Source organism: Mastigoproctus giganteus, chromosome 14 (assembly GCF_048544385.1).
Source record: "Mastigoproctus giganteus isolate SK-2022 chromosome 14, ASM4854438v1, whole genome shotgun sequence".
Taxonomy (NCBI): Eukaryota; Metazoa; Arthropoda; class Arachnida; order Uropygi; family Thelyphonidae; genus Mastigoproctus; species Mastigoproctus giganteus.
Window position 1 is genome coordinate 20,716,849 of NC_143588.1, and position 16,506 is coordinate 20,733,354.

Below are 16,506 nucleotides of genomic sequence, written 5' to 3' on the forward strand. Positions count from 1 at the left end.
TCCAGTCAATATCTGGGAAATTAAAGTCCCCCATTATAAGACTCTCTGATTTACTGGCCCACTCTATTTCCCTGTACAATATCTTATTATACTCATCAGAGTCATTAGGCCTATAGCACACTCCTACTCTCAATTTTGATTTCCCTATGCTTATGTCACACCAAACTGACTCGACACTGCCCTGTCCATCGATGTCGACTGGCTTCACTTCCTTGGACTTTATGTGTTTCTTAATTAATAGCATAACCCCTCCTCCCCTCCTGTCCTGTCTATCCTTTCTATACACATTGTATTCCCCAAATTCCAGTTCCACATTACTTATATCTGTGTGACACCACGTCTCTGATATCCCAACAATATCTGCCTTTGATGTTTTGAGCAATACCTCAAATTCATCAAATTTATTTACCAAACTCCTAGCATTGGTGTACACGCAGGTATACATGCACCTGTTTCTATTCTTAGCTACTCTAACACAACCCATGTGTTTATTTGTACCGCAATGACTACCAGCAGTCTCTGAAATATCCTGCATCTTGTTTTTCAGACTTCTGCTCATTTCAATAGAAGCAGTGCAAGAATCACTTCCACCTCTGCCACTGGCTACTGTTAATCTATTAGTCCTTGTATCCCCCCCAACTAGCAGTTTTCCGACCCACCTAACACTGCCTCGACAGCATCAGCAAAAATTCTTGCACCCTTTCTATTTAAGTGTATCCCATCCCTGTAGAAGCAATCTCTCCTGTTAACAAGTACAGTCCAGGCTGAAAAAAATTCTACCCCTTGAGCCTTGCACAATCCCTCCAGGGCCGAATTGATCGACAAGGCTCTCATCATATACTCCCTCCTATCGTGTCTGGGCAGAATTGCAGACACTTTCAAGTTCAACCCTAATTCACGGCTTTTTTTCAACAGTGACCTGTACTTGCTAAGTAATTACGCCGGTCTCCTACTCTTAATATCATTAGTAAATAATACACATAATAAGACAGTATTTAAATTCTATTGAGTGAGACCAACTGATGATGTTACCAACAGCAAATTCAAAATGGGAAGCATTCAAAGAACTTCTCTTGAAAGCTACTAGGCTTTACATACCAAATAAGAAATACTGTCCAAGGTTTAGGCCTAAATGGATGTCAGATGAACTAATGAGACAATACAGCATAGAAGAAAAATGCATGGGATATATATAAATTAATGGGTGACATGGAAGCCTATGATAGATATAAGCTGGTCTGTAACCAAGTCACAAAGGAGATTTGGCAGGCAAAGGCAGATTATGAGAAATCCTTGGCAAAGGGTGCAAAGAAAAACAGAAAAGAGTTCTTTACTGTTTTCTCTTTACTAGAAGAAAACAGCAAAGAGTAAAGTAAACTCTAGAAGGAAAGGGATAAATCAGATTGGTCCACTGGATATTGATGGTTCAACAGTTGAGGATCTTGTGCAGGTGGCTAACAAAACTAAACAAGTATTTTGCATCTACATTCAAACATGAGGAGTTATTTAGGAAGGCGAATGCCAGAGGCGAAGTAAACTCTGACAGTCAGCTGCATGATTTTGTAATAACTGAGAGGAAAGTGGAGGAGAAATTGTTGAGGATAAATAAATAAGGCACCCAGAGTGGATGGGATATATCCAGTTATATTAAAGGAGGCAGCAAAGGAAGAAAGCAAACCCTTAGCCATAATTATGAGAGCTTCTATGGAGTAAGGGGAGGTACCCATAGACTGGACATGTGCAAATGTGACCCAATTCACAAAGGAGGATCAAAGGCTGGCACAAGTAATTATAGATCTGTGAGTTTAACTTCTGCTCAGGGAAAATTAATGGACGCACTGGTTAAAGAAGCACTACAGGATCATCTACACAAGACTTCAGTTATAGCTAGGACACAGCATGGTTTTTTTAAGGGAAAGTCTTGCCTGACCAATTTGATTGGATATTATGATGCAGTCACAAAAGAACTGGATGCAGGGAATAACTTTGATTTGGATTTATATATTTGGATCTTAGAAAGGCTTTTGATACTGTTGCACATTGAAGATTGTTTCACAAATTGGAGCAGTGTGGCATTGGAGGCAAACTGCTCCTATGGATAAAGGGATGGTTGAGGGGGAGAAGACAGAGAGTGGTAATCAATGGACACTGCTCATCGTGGACCAATGTTATTAGTGGAGTTCCTCAGGGTTCAGTGTTGGGTCCATTGTTGTTTTCTTTATTAATAAATGATATTGATGATGGTAAAAAAAAAAAAAAAAGGTAAGGTACAGCCATTATCCACCCAGTGCAGGATAGAAGCCTCCTCAACAATTCATGCTGAGGAAATTGGACCATAATCTGCCACACTAGTCCAGTGTGGGTTGGCAGATCGACTGTATACAGCAGTCAGGGGCTTGAACCTCAGTCTACTCAAAGAGGGTGTGCTACAGCACTCCCGCTCCTGAGCTTAATGTCCAAGTTTGCAGACGATACAAAGGTTGGAAGGGTTTTTAAGGTCACTCTGCTGCTATGCTGCTGAAACAGGATCTGGAAAAGTTCAGCAGATGGGCTGAGAGGTGGCAAATGAAGTTTAACATTGACAAATGTAAAGTACTACATATTGGAAACAGTAACCCCCGAGCAACACATCAACTCTGTACTACTACGCTGACATAGACAATGAAAAGGACCTGGGGGTAATTGTGCCGTCAGATATGAAGTTCTCTGAGCAGTGCAGATGGGCTGCAAGAGTAGCTCATGGTGTCTTGTCAAGGATATACAGAAATTTTTCTAGCAGGGATAGGGATGTGATTATTCCCTTGTATAAGGCAATGGTCAGGCAACACCTTGAGTACTGTATACAGATGTGGAGGTCTCATTTCAAGAAAGATGTAGAGCTACTGGAACGAGTAAAGAGAAGGGCAACAAGATTAGTGAATGGAACAAAGGGTTGCCTTACGAAAAAGGTTTAAGTTTTGCAAATTACAGTGTCTGGAGGCTAGGCACTGGGAAGGTGATCTGAAAGAGGTGTACATAGCCTTGAATGGTTTGAGCATGCTCAATGCTGATGGGATTCTTCCTCTTGCTCAGAATAATCACCTGAGAGGGCATAAATTCAAATTGAGGAAAGACAGATGTAGGATAGATGTGTGTAAATTTGCCTTTAGCAAGCGGACAGTTGGTTGGTGGAACAGACTTCCATCCATTGTTGTGGAAGTTGATAGCCTAAATAAATTTAAGGCTCAGCTGGACAAGTATTTTGGACAAATGGAGGGGTGAAATGGGAGTGGTTTTATTTTTTTTTTTATATGGCTGATGCGATCCTACGTCTGCCTTTCCTCAATTTGAATTTATGCCCTCAAGGTGATTATTAAGAGTAAGAGGAAGAATCCCATCGGCATTGAGCATGCTCAAACCATTCAAAGCTTTATGCACCTCTATCAGATCATCTTGCCGGTGCCTGGTCTCCAGACACTGTAATTTGCAAAATTTAAGCCTTTCTTCGTAAGAGCAACCCTTTGTTCCATTCACTAATCTTGTTGCCCTTCTCTGTACTCGTTCCAGCAGCTCTACATCCTTCTTGAAATGAGGCCTCCAGACCTGTATACAGTACTTAAGGTGTGGCCTAACCATTGCCTTATACAAGGGAATAATCACCTCCTTATCCCTGCTGGAAAAATTCCTGTATATCATTGATAAGAAACCATGAGCTACTCTTGCAGCCCGTCTGCACTGATCAGAGAACTTCATATCTGCCTGCACAATTACTCCAGGTCCTTTTCATTCTATACCACTATCAGTGTAGTACCACCGAGTTGATATGTTGCTCTTGGGTAGCTCTTTCCCATATGTAGTACTTTACAATTGTCAATGTTAAACTTCATTTGCCACCTCTCAGCCCATCTGCTCAACCTTTCCAGATCCTGTTGCAGCAGCATAGCATCAGTAGTGTCCTTAACAACTCTACCAACCTTCATATTGTCTGCAAACCTGATATACCATCATCAATATCATTTGTATCAATATTATCATCAATATAATTTGCAAATCTTAAGCCTTTCTTCGTAAGAGCAACCCTTTGTTCCATTCCTTAATTTTGTTGCCCTTCTCTGTACTCGTTCCAGCAGCTCTACATCCTTCTTGAAATGAGGCCTCCAGACCTGTATACAGTACTAAAGGTGTGGCCTGACCATTGCCTTATACAAGGGGATAATTACCTCCTTATCCCTGGTAGAAAAATTCCTGTATATCATTGACAAGATACCATGAGCTACTCTTGCAGACCGTCTGCACTGCTCGGAAAACTTTATATCTGCCTGCAGAATTACCTTCAGGTCCTTTTTATTTTCTACCTCTGTCAATTTGGTACCACAGAGTTGATACGTTACTCTGAGATTACTGATTCCCATATGTAGTAATTACATTTGTCAATGTTAAACTTCATTTTCAACCTCTCAGCTCATCTGCTCAACTTTTCTAGATCCTGTTGCAGCAGTGTACTGTCATTAGTGTCATTAGCAACCCTGCCATCCTTTGTGTCGTCTGCAAACTTGGACATTCAGCTTGATATACCATCATCAATATTATTTATAAATACAGAAAACAATAATGGACCCAACACTGAACCCTGAGGAGCTCCACTAATAACATTAGTCCACGATGAGCAGTGTCTATTGATTACCACTCTCTGTCTTCTCCCCCTCAACCACCCCTTTATCCATAGCAGCAATTTGACTCCAGTGCCACAGTGCTCCAATTTGTGCAGCAGTCTTCCATGTGCAACAGTGTCAAAAGCTTTTCTAAGATCCAAGTATATAATATCAAAGTTATTCCCTGCATCCAGTTCTTTTGTGACTGCATCATAATATCCAATCAAATTGGTCAGGCAAGACTTTCCCTTAACAAAACCATGCTGTGTCCGAGCTATAACTGAAGTCTTGTCTAGATGATCCTGCAGTGCTTCTTTAACCAGTGCCTCCATTAATTTTCCTGGAACAGAAGTTAAACTCACAGGTCTATAATTACTTGTGTCAGCCTTTGATCCTCCTTTGTGAATTGGGGTCACATTTGTACATCTCCAGTCTATGGGAACCTCCCGTGAGTCCAAGGAAGCTCTCATAATTATGGCTAAGGGTTTGCTTACTTACTTTGCTGCCTCCTTTAATATAACTGAATAGATCCCATCCACCCCAGGTGCCTTTCTTGTGTTTATCTTCAACAATTTCTCCTTCACTTTACTCTCAGTTATTACAAGAATATCTATCTAGTTAACTGCTAGAGTTGAATACACCTCTGGCATTCCCCTCGCTGAATAACTCCTCATGTGTGAATGTCGATGCAAAATATTCATTTAGTTTGTTAACTACCTGAGCATCTACAGTTGAACCATCAATCTCATGTGGAACAATCTGATTCATCATTCCCTTCCTTGTAGAGTTTACGTAAGTAAAGAACTCTTTGCTGTTTTTCTTTGCATCCCTTGCCAAAGATTTCTCATAATCTGTCTTCGCTTGCCTAACCTCCTTTTTATGCTTTATATACCATGATGAAATTATATCTATCATAGGCTTCTGTGTCACATGTTAATTTATATGTATCCCATGCATTTTTCTTCTCTGCCATATGTCTCATTATTTCATCTGACATCCATTTAGGGCTAAACCTTGAACAATATTTCTTAGTTGGTATGTAAAGCCTAGTAGCTTCAAAGATAATTTCTTTGATTGCTTCCCATTTTGAATTTGCTGTTGGTAACATCATCAGTTGGCCTCACTGTATAGAATTTAAATACTGTCTAAGACCATCATAGTCGCCTCCACGAAAGTAATAACCCTTCCCTTTAGCCCTGATGGTAGTTACCTCTTTGAGTAACTCCCACTTCAGCACACTGTGATAACTGCCACCTAGTGGTTCCTCAATCTGACGATTCTTAATGCATGAAGAATCACTACTGATAATCAAATCAAGAATATTACTCTCTGTAGTTGCCTCCCGAACATGCTGATGTAGAAAACAATCATCCAATAAATCCACAAAAGCCTTGCTAGTGTGAGTGACCAACCCAAAAATTCCAGTCAATATCCGGGAAATTATAATCCCCCATTATAAGACCCTCTGATTTACTGGCCCACTCTATTTCCCTGTACAGTTTCTTATTATACTCATCAGAGTCATTAGGCCTATAGCAGACTCCTACTCTCAATTTTGATCTCCCAGTGCCTATGTCACACCAAACTGACTCGACACTGCACTGTCCAGCGATATCGACTGGCTTCACTTCCTTGGATTTTATGTGTTTCTTAACTAATAGCATAACCCCTCCTCCCTTCCTATCCTGTCTATCCTTTCTGTAGATGTTGTACTCCCCAAATTCAAGTTCTGCATTCCTTATATCTGTGAGACACCACGTCTCTGATATCCCAACAATATCCACCTTTGATGCTTTGAGCAATACCTCAAATTCATCAAATTTATTTACCAAACTCCTAGCATTTGTGTGCATGTAATATATATATGCACCTGTTCTTTTTCTTAGCTACCCTAACACAACCCATGTGTTTACTTGTACTGCAATGACTCCCAACAGTCTCTGAAATATCCTGCATCTTGTTTTCCAGGCTTCTGCCCATTCCAATAGAAGCAGTGCAAGAATCACTTTGACCTTCGCCAGTGGCTACTGTTAATCTATTAATTCTTGTATCCCCCCAATCTAGAAGTTTTCCGACCCACCTAACACTGCCTCAATAGCATCAGCAAATATTCTTGCACCCTTTCTATTTAAGTGTATCCCATCCCTGTAGAAGCAGTCCCTTCTGTTAACAAGTACAGACCAGGCTGAAAAAATTCTACCCCTTGAGCCTTGTACTATCTTTCCAGGGCCGAATTGATCGACAAGGCTCTAATGATATACTCCCTCCGATCGTGTCTGGGCAGAATTGCACACACTTTTAAATTCAACCCTAATTCACGGTTTTTTTTCAACGGTGACCTGTACTTGTTAAGTAATTCTGCCAGTCTCCTACTCTTTTGATCTCCCAATGCTTATGTCACACCAGACTAACTCTACACTGCACTGTCCAGCGATGTCAACTGGCTTCACTTCCTTGGATTTTATGTGTTTCTTAACTAATAGCATAACCCCTCCTCCCTTCCTGTCCTGTCTATCCTTTCTGTACACATTGTACTCCCCAAATTCCAATTCTGCATTCCTTATATCTATTGCCAACAAGTATCTTCTGTTTTCTCAACCTTCAGCCCACGCATGGTATTAAGTACTATAGGTTCTAATACCCTTTTTGTTTGGGGTTTTCATAAACAATAAAATAAAAATAAATAAAATCAGGATTAGATTCGCACTGTGCATGCATGCATGAGAAAATAGAGGGTATTATAACATGTAATCTCCTACATATTATAATTCATATACAGGGTAATTCACTACCAGTGCGACAAACTTGCAGGAGGTGTAGGGGGCACAAAGACGAATCGGAATCACATAGCATTGCAGGGTCCGAAATGCCTTCATCATGTGGTAGAGGACGTTGAACAGGAGGTTGCATGAACAGCGATCCCGCTGGAAGTCAGCATTTGCGAACCATTTCTGTTTAAGAAACGAAGTAGCAAAAGTCCTCCAGAGTGGATAATCCGCAGGCTCCAATGATTGGACACATTGCAGATGGTATGAACTCATTTGGTTTGTTGACAGTGTCCTCCATACAGTGGTTTGGGAAATACCCAATCGTTGGCCTATCGCTCAAGTACTTGTACTCGGATTGCCGTCTGCAAGACGTAGGACATTCTCCTCATTGTCTGGCGTCCTCGTCGTTCGCTCTCGATTCATGGTACCTCTCGTGAAACAACCAGTCTCAGGTAACCTTCTCTTCATACGATTAAAATCGTATGATGAGGAGCACGCCTGTGCGGGAAACGTTCCTGGTGCAAGCGCAGAGCGGCACGCACATTACAGTCCACAGCTCCATATGCAAGGTGCATGTTGGCCAGTTCAACGTTTGAATACTCATCCATCATACTGCCTCGGGAACCGGTTCACAAATGCTGACTTCCAGCGGGATTGCTGTTCACACGACTTCCCGTTCAATGTCCTCTACCGCATGACGAAGGCATTTCGGACCCAGCAATGCTATGTGATTCCGATTCGTCTTTGTGCCCCCCCCCTACACCTCCTGCAAGTTTGTCGCACTGGTAGTGAATCACCCTGTATTTCATCATTGGTAGCATGGCAACCAATGATGAAATACAGAACTTCAAAAAAGTGTAGTCCACTTATTACAATTAGTGTTTTAATGGTGTGTGTGTGTGTGTGTGTGTGTGTGTGTGTGTGTGTGTGTGTGTGTGTGTGTGTGTGTGTGTGTGTGCGCGTGCGTGCGTGTGCGTGCACAGATGTCACTGCTTTACTTTCTTGCATGTTTTCTTTCTATTTCCTTTCTTTCTTTCTGTAAATATTTCTAGTTAATGATATTAAAAAAAAATACATTGTTAAGGAGATGATGTCTTCTTAGTAATTTAAAATTTTTTATCATTTTTATTTATTTTTTTTCATATGCAGTATACACACACATAATTAGATTTCCAAAATAATATCCATTTTTACACTGTAGTGCAGCACATTTTAACATATACACATACATGTGTGCATATGTCAAAATGTAACACTACTTACAGGGCCTATCTAAATAAATAAGATCATCCTTTAACAGTTTTCTCCATGCACTTCCTGTTGTATTTGTTTTACTTATTAATTTTAATTTTCCCTTCAATTGCAAATAACAAATTTTATGTTATAAATTTTAATATCGGCCATTGCCTTTGCTAGTACTGCAAAAACAAAACAAATACTCGTCAACTGTTTCCTGATATAAATGTTTGCAGATCAGCATGACTCCAGGATCCATATGAGTTATGGGTAAGAAAGGGCATTTGATATTACCATCCTCACTTGATAAAATTTCATCATAAGAATATATGGGGACGTCATCTAACAATAAAAAAGTCTTACTGTTTCCAGTCACATTTAAATTTTCCTTGTTATGATTTTACTTCTCTTACAAAGTGATTGTAAAACCAAGAATTTCAGAATTGTATCGTTAAATTTTTTTGTTTAGGAAAATTCTCTATTTGACATAAATAACATACCAACAGAAGAAAGAAGGCAATCTGAATTTGTGAGGTTTTACAACAAGGGTTATCAATGAGGACAGATCACATTTGTGCACTACTCATCTAAGCACCCTCTGATCTTTCTGTCAATTTTTGTAGTCTACCCAAACATTTCCTGGCTGTAGTAACACTAAAACATTGTCATTTGTGATAATGTCACCATATGAGCAAATATATGCTGATATTATCACAAGATAACTGCAACATCTTAGATGAATAGTACCACATAGTTTATAGCAGTAATTCCAGATTAAAGTACCAACTATGTGGTACCACTGATCTAAGGTGTTACAGTTTTAATTCAGCTATAGAGACCAAGGTGGAAATATGACTTAAGACTTTGAAACAAGAAAACACTAAAGAAGTGACAAATACAGCAAATTCCTGCTGCAGTTAAGGTTTAACTTTGCAAGCTGCAATTCTGCTCTTATGTACAAGTCACCTAAAAAACAAAAATAAAAATTATTTTCTTTTCTTATTTTATATTTTATTTTATTTTATTAGGTGAATTGGTATATAGGAGCATATAACATCTAACACCAAGTTCAACCCTAACTGCAGCACGAATTTACTATATTTGTTGCATGGTTTAGCATTTTCATTTTTTTCATAATGGTTCCAGTTCAGGCATAAGCAGGCAGACTGGTAGTATGACATCCTAAGATGATTCCCCAATGGGAGTGGATAAGCTGAATGCTTTAACTACTCTACTTTTTCTTTCTTTTTTTTTTTTTTTTTTAGCTTTTCAGCTTTTGCTTTAGGGCTTTCAGCTTTAGGGCTTTCAGCCCTAAACCCTTTTTAATGATCAATTGATTAATTTACTACTTTTATACCTATTCTTGATATGGATAGCAGGTATGGTTCATTTTTTCGAAATCCCAGGAGTGTAGGATAATTTTGACAATATAGTATATACAGGGTGTTTCAAAAGTGATGGTCAATAATTTAAAGGTGAACTGTACAGACTACAATATGCAAAAAAAGCCTAGTAATCATCCTAGTCCTTAAAAAGCCTAGTCCTTAAGTAAATCATTTTTGAGATATTGCACATTTCTAGTTGGGATCCACCACTGACTTGTTTGTTTAGGTTAGGTTATGCTCTTTCTCTCCCTTTTCCCTTTCTCAATGCTCTGAGACATAGCAGGCATACTAGTACTTGTCAAAGGATAGTCAACATGGAAAGAGGTTACAGCAACGAAGAGTATGCGACATACACTTTATGTATGGTAAAAGCCAATGGCAGTGCACTTGAGGCTGCACGTTTGTACCAAGAAGCATTTGCCTGCTGAAGGCAGCCCAACAGGCGCACATTCATCAGGGTACATCAACGCCTTAGAGAACACAGACGCTTCCCACATGGAGTATGAGCAGGTAGGCCCAGAAGGAAAGGGTGTTAGAAAGAAAAGAACAAAATCCAGGAACTTCGACAAGGAGGGTTGCTCTGCAAGAGCGTGTACTGAGTCATTGCAGTGTGTGGCGAATTTTACATCACCAATTACTGTATCTCTACCATATCCAGCGTGTACAAGGTCTCAGCAATACAGACTATTCTCCCAGAGTGCTCCCATAGTCAGTTGTGGATCTTAACAGAAAATGTGCATTATCTCAAAAACAGTTCATTTACTACCCGATGTTCACTGGGACTTTTTTGCTTATTTTAGTTTGCACTTTTCACCTTTAAATTATTGACCTCATTTTTGAAACACCCTGTATATATCTAACGATTGTTCTTTTATTTAACAATTTTTTTTAATTTCATCAAAGTATATTTCTTCTATAATGCTTTTTATTCTGTTCACCATATGAAAAAGAAATATACCTAAAATAATATACAAGTCATACAGAGTTTTAATTTTTATTTAACTTACTGTCATCATCCTTGGAACTGATCTTGGATAAAAGTCCTCCCATGTAATGAGACATGGAACTTGAGCTACGGCCATTTGTGTGGGGTGCAGAAGAATTTGAAGATGGAGCTGAAGGATTAACTGGAGACAAAGGAAAAATGTATCGGGCACCCTAAATAATAATATTAAAAAAATAAATATTTTACCATTTTATCAATGAGTATCTCATTCACAATAAATTTTCACAGCCTGTTCATTACTTATCACATACCCTACTCTTGTTGAAGTAATTATAGGATGTCTAGAGAAATGTGAAAATTTCCAAAATCTATTAATCCTCTTAAATTTTTTTAAATTATACATTAGCTAGCAAGTAACAAAATTCAGTTACTTAAATCATCAACAATGTTATGACTTGAGTCATTATTAGCATTAGCATTAGTAGAGGCATTTGATGCAAGAAAGCAAGCTTATGCAGCATCAGCCAAAAAAAAAAAACCCACTTCCACTTCACCCCTCTGTTCGTTCAAAATACCTGTCCAGCTGAGCCTTAAACTTATTTAGGCTATCAACCTCCACTACAAGGGATGGAAGTCTGTTCCACCAACCAACCACCCACCCGCTGGCTAAAGGCAAATTTCCGCACGTCTATCCTACATCTGTCTTTCCTCAATTTGAATTTATGCCCTCTCAGGTGATTATTCTGAGCTAGAGGAAGAATCCCATCAGCATTGAGCATGCTCAAACCATTCAAGGCTTTATACACCTCTATCAGATCACCTCGCTGGTGCCTAGTCTCCAGACACTGTAATTTGCAAAACTTAAGCCTTTCTTCGTAAGAGCACCCCTTTGTTCCATTCACTAATCTTGTTGCCCTTCTCTGTACTCGTTCCAGCAGCTCTACATCCTTCTTGAAATGAGGCATCCAGACCTGTATACAGTACTCTAGGTGTGGCCTGACCATTGCCTTATACAAGGGAATAATCACCTCCTTATTCCTGCTGGAAAAATTCCTGTATATCATTGACAATACTCCATGAGCTACTCTTGCAGCCCGTCTGCACTGCTCAGAGAACTTCATATCTGCCTGCACAACCACCCCCAAGTCCCTTTCATTCTCTACCACTGTCAGTGTAGTACCACAGAGTTGATACGTTGCTCTGGGGTTGCTGTTTCCCATGTGTAGTACTTTACATTTGTCAATGTTAAACTTCATTTGCCACCTCTCAGCCCATCTGCTCAACCTTTCCAGATCCTGATGCAGCAGCATAGTGTCAGTAGTGTCATTGACAACCCTGCCAACCTTTGTATCGTCTGCAAACTTGGACATTAAGCTTGATATACCATCATCAATATCATTTATAAATACAGAAAACAATAATGGACCCAACACTGAGCCCTGAGGGACTCAACTAATAACATTAGTCCACGATGAGCAGTGTCCATTGATTACCACTCTCTGTCTTCTCCCCCTCAACCACCCCTTTATCCATAGCAGCAATTTGCCTCCAATGTCACACTGCTCCAATTTGTGTAGCAGTCTTCCATGTGCAACAGTATCAAAAGCCTTTCTAAGATCCAAGTATATAATATCAAAGCTATTCCCTGCATCCAGTTCTTTTGTGACTGCATCATAATATCCAATCAAATTGGTCAGGCAAGACTTCCCCTTAACAAAACCATGCTGTGTCCAAGCTATAACTGAAGTCTTGTCTAAATGATCCTGCAGTGCTTCTTTAACCAGTGCCTCCATTAATTTTCCTGGAACAGAAGTTAAACTCACAGGTCTATAATTACTTGTGTCAGCCTTTGATCCTCCTTTGTGAATTGGGGTCACATTTGCACATTTCCAGTCTATGGGTACCTCCCCTGAATCCAAGGAAGCTCTCATAATTATGGCTAAGGGTTTGCTTACTTCCTTTGCTGCCTCCTTTAATATAACTGGATAGATCCCATCCACCCCGGGTGCCTTTCTTGTGTTTATCTTCAACAGTTTCTCCTCCACTTTACTCCCAGTTATTTCAAGATTCTGTAGCTTACTGCTAGAGTTGAATACACCTCTGGCATTCCCCTCGCTGAATAACTCCTCATGTGTGAATGTCGATGCAAAATATTCATTTAGTTTGTTAGCTACCTGAGCAGGGTCATCAACAGTTGACCCATCAATATCAAGTGGACCAATCTGATTCATCCCCTTCCTTCTAGAGTTTACATAAGTAAAGAACTCTTTGCTGTTTTTCTTTGCATCCCTTGCCAAGGATTTCTCGTAATCTGCCTTCGCCTGCCTAACCTCCTTTGTAACTTGGTTGCATATCAACTTGTATCTATCATAGGCTTCTGTGTCATGTGTTAATTTGTAAGTATCCCATGCATTTTTCTTCTCTGTCATATGCCTCATTAGTTCATCTGACATCCATTTTGGCCTAAACCTTGAACAATATTTCTTAGTTGGTATGTAAAGCCTAGTAGCTTCCAAGATTAATTCTTTGAATGCTTCCCATTTTGAATTTGCTGTTGGTAACATCATCAGTTGGTCCCACTGTATAGAATTTAAATACTGTCTTAGTCCATCATAGTCGCCTTTACGGAAGCAATAACCCTTCCCTTTACCCCTAATGGTAGTTACCTCTTTGAGTAAATCCCACTTCAGCACACTGTGATCACTGCCACCTAGTGGTTCATTTATCTGCAGATTCTTAATGCATGAAGAATCACTGCTGATAATCAAATCAAGAGTATTACTCCCTCTAGTTGCCTCCCGAACATGCTGATGTAGAAAACAATCATCCAATAAATCCACAAAAGCCCTGCTAGTGTGTGAGTGACCAGCCCCCAAATTCCAGTCAATATCTGGGAAATTAAAATCTCCCATTATAAGACTCTCTGATTTACTGGCCCACTCTATTTCTCTGTACAGTTTCTTATTATACTCATCAGAGTCATTAGGCCTATAGCACACTCCTTCTCTCAATTTTGATCTCCCAATGCTTATGTCACATCAAACTAACCAACACTGCACTGTCCAGCGATGTCGACTGGCTTCACTTCCTTGGTTTTTATGTGTTTCTTAACTAATAGCATAACCCCTCCCCCCTTCCTATCCTGTCTATCCTTTCTGTAGACGTTGTACTCCTCAAATTCCAGTTCTGCATTCCTTATATCTGTGTGACACCACATCTCTGATATCCCAACAATATCTGCCTTTGATGTTTTGAGCAATACCTCAAATTCATCAATTATGTAATTGATGAATTCAACTCAAATTCAACTATTATGTAAACCCATAGCCTCTTAACTGCTTTTACACTAATAATATTGACAGCTAATATGCTGGTGCCCCAATTACAACAAAATGACCAGATCCCAACTATATAAGTGAACCCAAGCTTTAAAATCTCTGAGCACATCCAACTCAATTTAGCATGAATTTGATTTTACTTTGGCATGTCTTGTTCAAAACAGAAAATCACAGAGCATGCTGTTTTTGTTTGTTATTTGGTTTTTAGGAGCATTAGCAACTAAGGCCATATTGCTCTGGGGATATGCGGTGGTCATTCCCTGACCTTTCCACATCCTCCGTATTTGGTGGTCATGGGCTCGAACCCCGGTCTAATCAAGAAGCGTGTGCTACGCACTGCCACTCCTGCCCACCTGGCAACGGAGGCGCCCACAGAGCATGCAGAAATGCTGAACTAAAACTAAGCTGATAGAAAGAACACAAAATAATTTTTCCCAGACTTTTCGAATTAGTCCAGACCAGATTTTGCATAGTTACAATTTCATTTGCAAGTTAGACAATTTTTTGAAAGAGGTCCAGACAATCACCAAAAAAACATAACAGACTGACAATTGACAAAGTGAATAAAGTCAAAAAATCACTTTGTAGAGCTGAGTGACTAAAACTATTAGTCAACTCTGTTTCACAAAATGACTAACAGGCTGCTTATATGAGTTTGGACCATTAAGGCACTGTGGGATTTCAGCTCCTGTTGCTACCAAATTTTGTAGCAGCAGGCATTACAAAATTCCATTTTGTAATCCCTGCTGCCACAAAATTTCCAGATTAAAGTTGTTTATTTAAACTTTTGTGGCTTCCACATACATTTCCTAGGTGCATGGTAGTGTGCCCTATACTAAATGCACCATAGTTATTAATTTAAATATAAAAAAAGTTTGAAGGTTTTTTTTAAATTTTTATAGTACAATTTATTGTCTGTTGTTTCATCACCTATTGTACTGTATTGTATTGTGTAATTTTATTGCAAAGTTTTGTTTCTCCAACTGTAATTACAACGTATAAAGAGATAAAATAAATTGGAACACATCGTAAGCCTTGTCATCATTAGAAAATATTTGAATTTTTCCTGTATCATATGAATAATTAAAGAGCTACTAAAATAAAATATGCAATCAAATTCATATGCTGATGAAGTGATCATGTTGATTGAAATCTGACAAAAATATTGAAATAAAAATTGCAATCAAGCACTATTCCCATTTGTAATAATAAAATAACATTAAATTGTAATTGTAATAATATTAGTAACAGTATTAGCAACAAGGTGATTCGAGGAAGCAAGGTAAAATCACCAGCAATACACTAGCAAAAAAAAAAAAAAAAACACACCATGTGGCCATTCCATCCAATAACATGTATAAACCTTCCTTAAATTTATTAAAACTACCTACTTCCAGATGAAAGTTTGTTATGACAATTAATGACCTGCTGCCTGCAAATTTCCATACATCTGTTTTATTCCCTTTGTGTGTTTCATCTCATGGCATATTATGCCATCAGATTTTATCTTATTTAGTCCTTTTAAAGCCTTATACACTTCAAATAGGTTACCCCAGAGGTTCCTATTTTCTAGAGATTGCAATTTACAGAAACCTAGTCTGTCCTGATAAGAATAACCTTTCATGCTCTGAACTAATCTTTTTGCTCGTCTCTACACCCTTTCCAACAGATCTATATCCTTCATGAAGTGAAATTTCCAAATCTCTAAGCCAGGGGTCAGCAACCTTTTTTGAGTGAAGAGCCAGTTTTGATCTAATAAAAAAAGGAGAGAATCCAAAGAGCCACACCTGAGCTCAAGCAGGGAGGAGGGGGGGATTGTTTTTAAGAAATGGAATAGAGTGGGTTGGTGTTTTATTAAAAAATATATATATTTTTTGAAATATTATTTATTAATACTAAAAAATGTAACAAACATCCAGTTAGAGACAAATTAATGTGACTTTTTCTGCTGAACTTCGAGCGATTCTCTCCACATCACGCGAGTATGCCGTAATTTTCATCTTTAAACATACTGAGAGACTTGCATTGTTCAGACGGTTTCTTGATTTATTTTTAATATAGTTCATGTTTGAAAATTTGCCTGCAGAAATACATCGAACCAAAAACTGAAAGAAGTCCAAACGCAAATATTTTCAAATTTATATACGTGTCCGATAAGCTACTCAACGCATTGAACACAATTTGGTCTTGCATGTTCAACTC

General features: G+C 38.9%; 1 protein-coding gene across 1 annotated transcript in view; it reads right to left on the reverse strand.

Annotated features, from left to right (window-relative positions):
- LOC150075004 (uncharacterized) overlaps positions 1–16,506 on the reverse strand; it is a 1,344,778-nt gene that overhangs the window by 720,311 nt on the left and 607,961 nt on the right. The window contains exon 14 of the mRNA XM_090389033.1: positions 11,028–11,178. Coding sequence (XP_090245159.1) covers positions 11,028–11,178 — 151 coding nt within the window. The remainder of the gene's footprint in view (positions 1–11,027; positions 11,179–16,506) is intronic.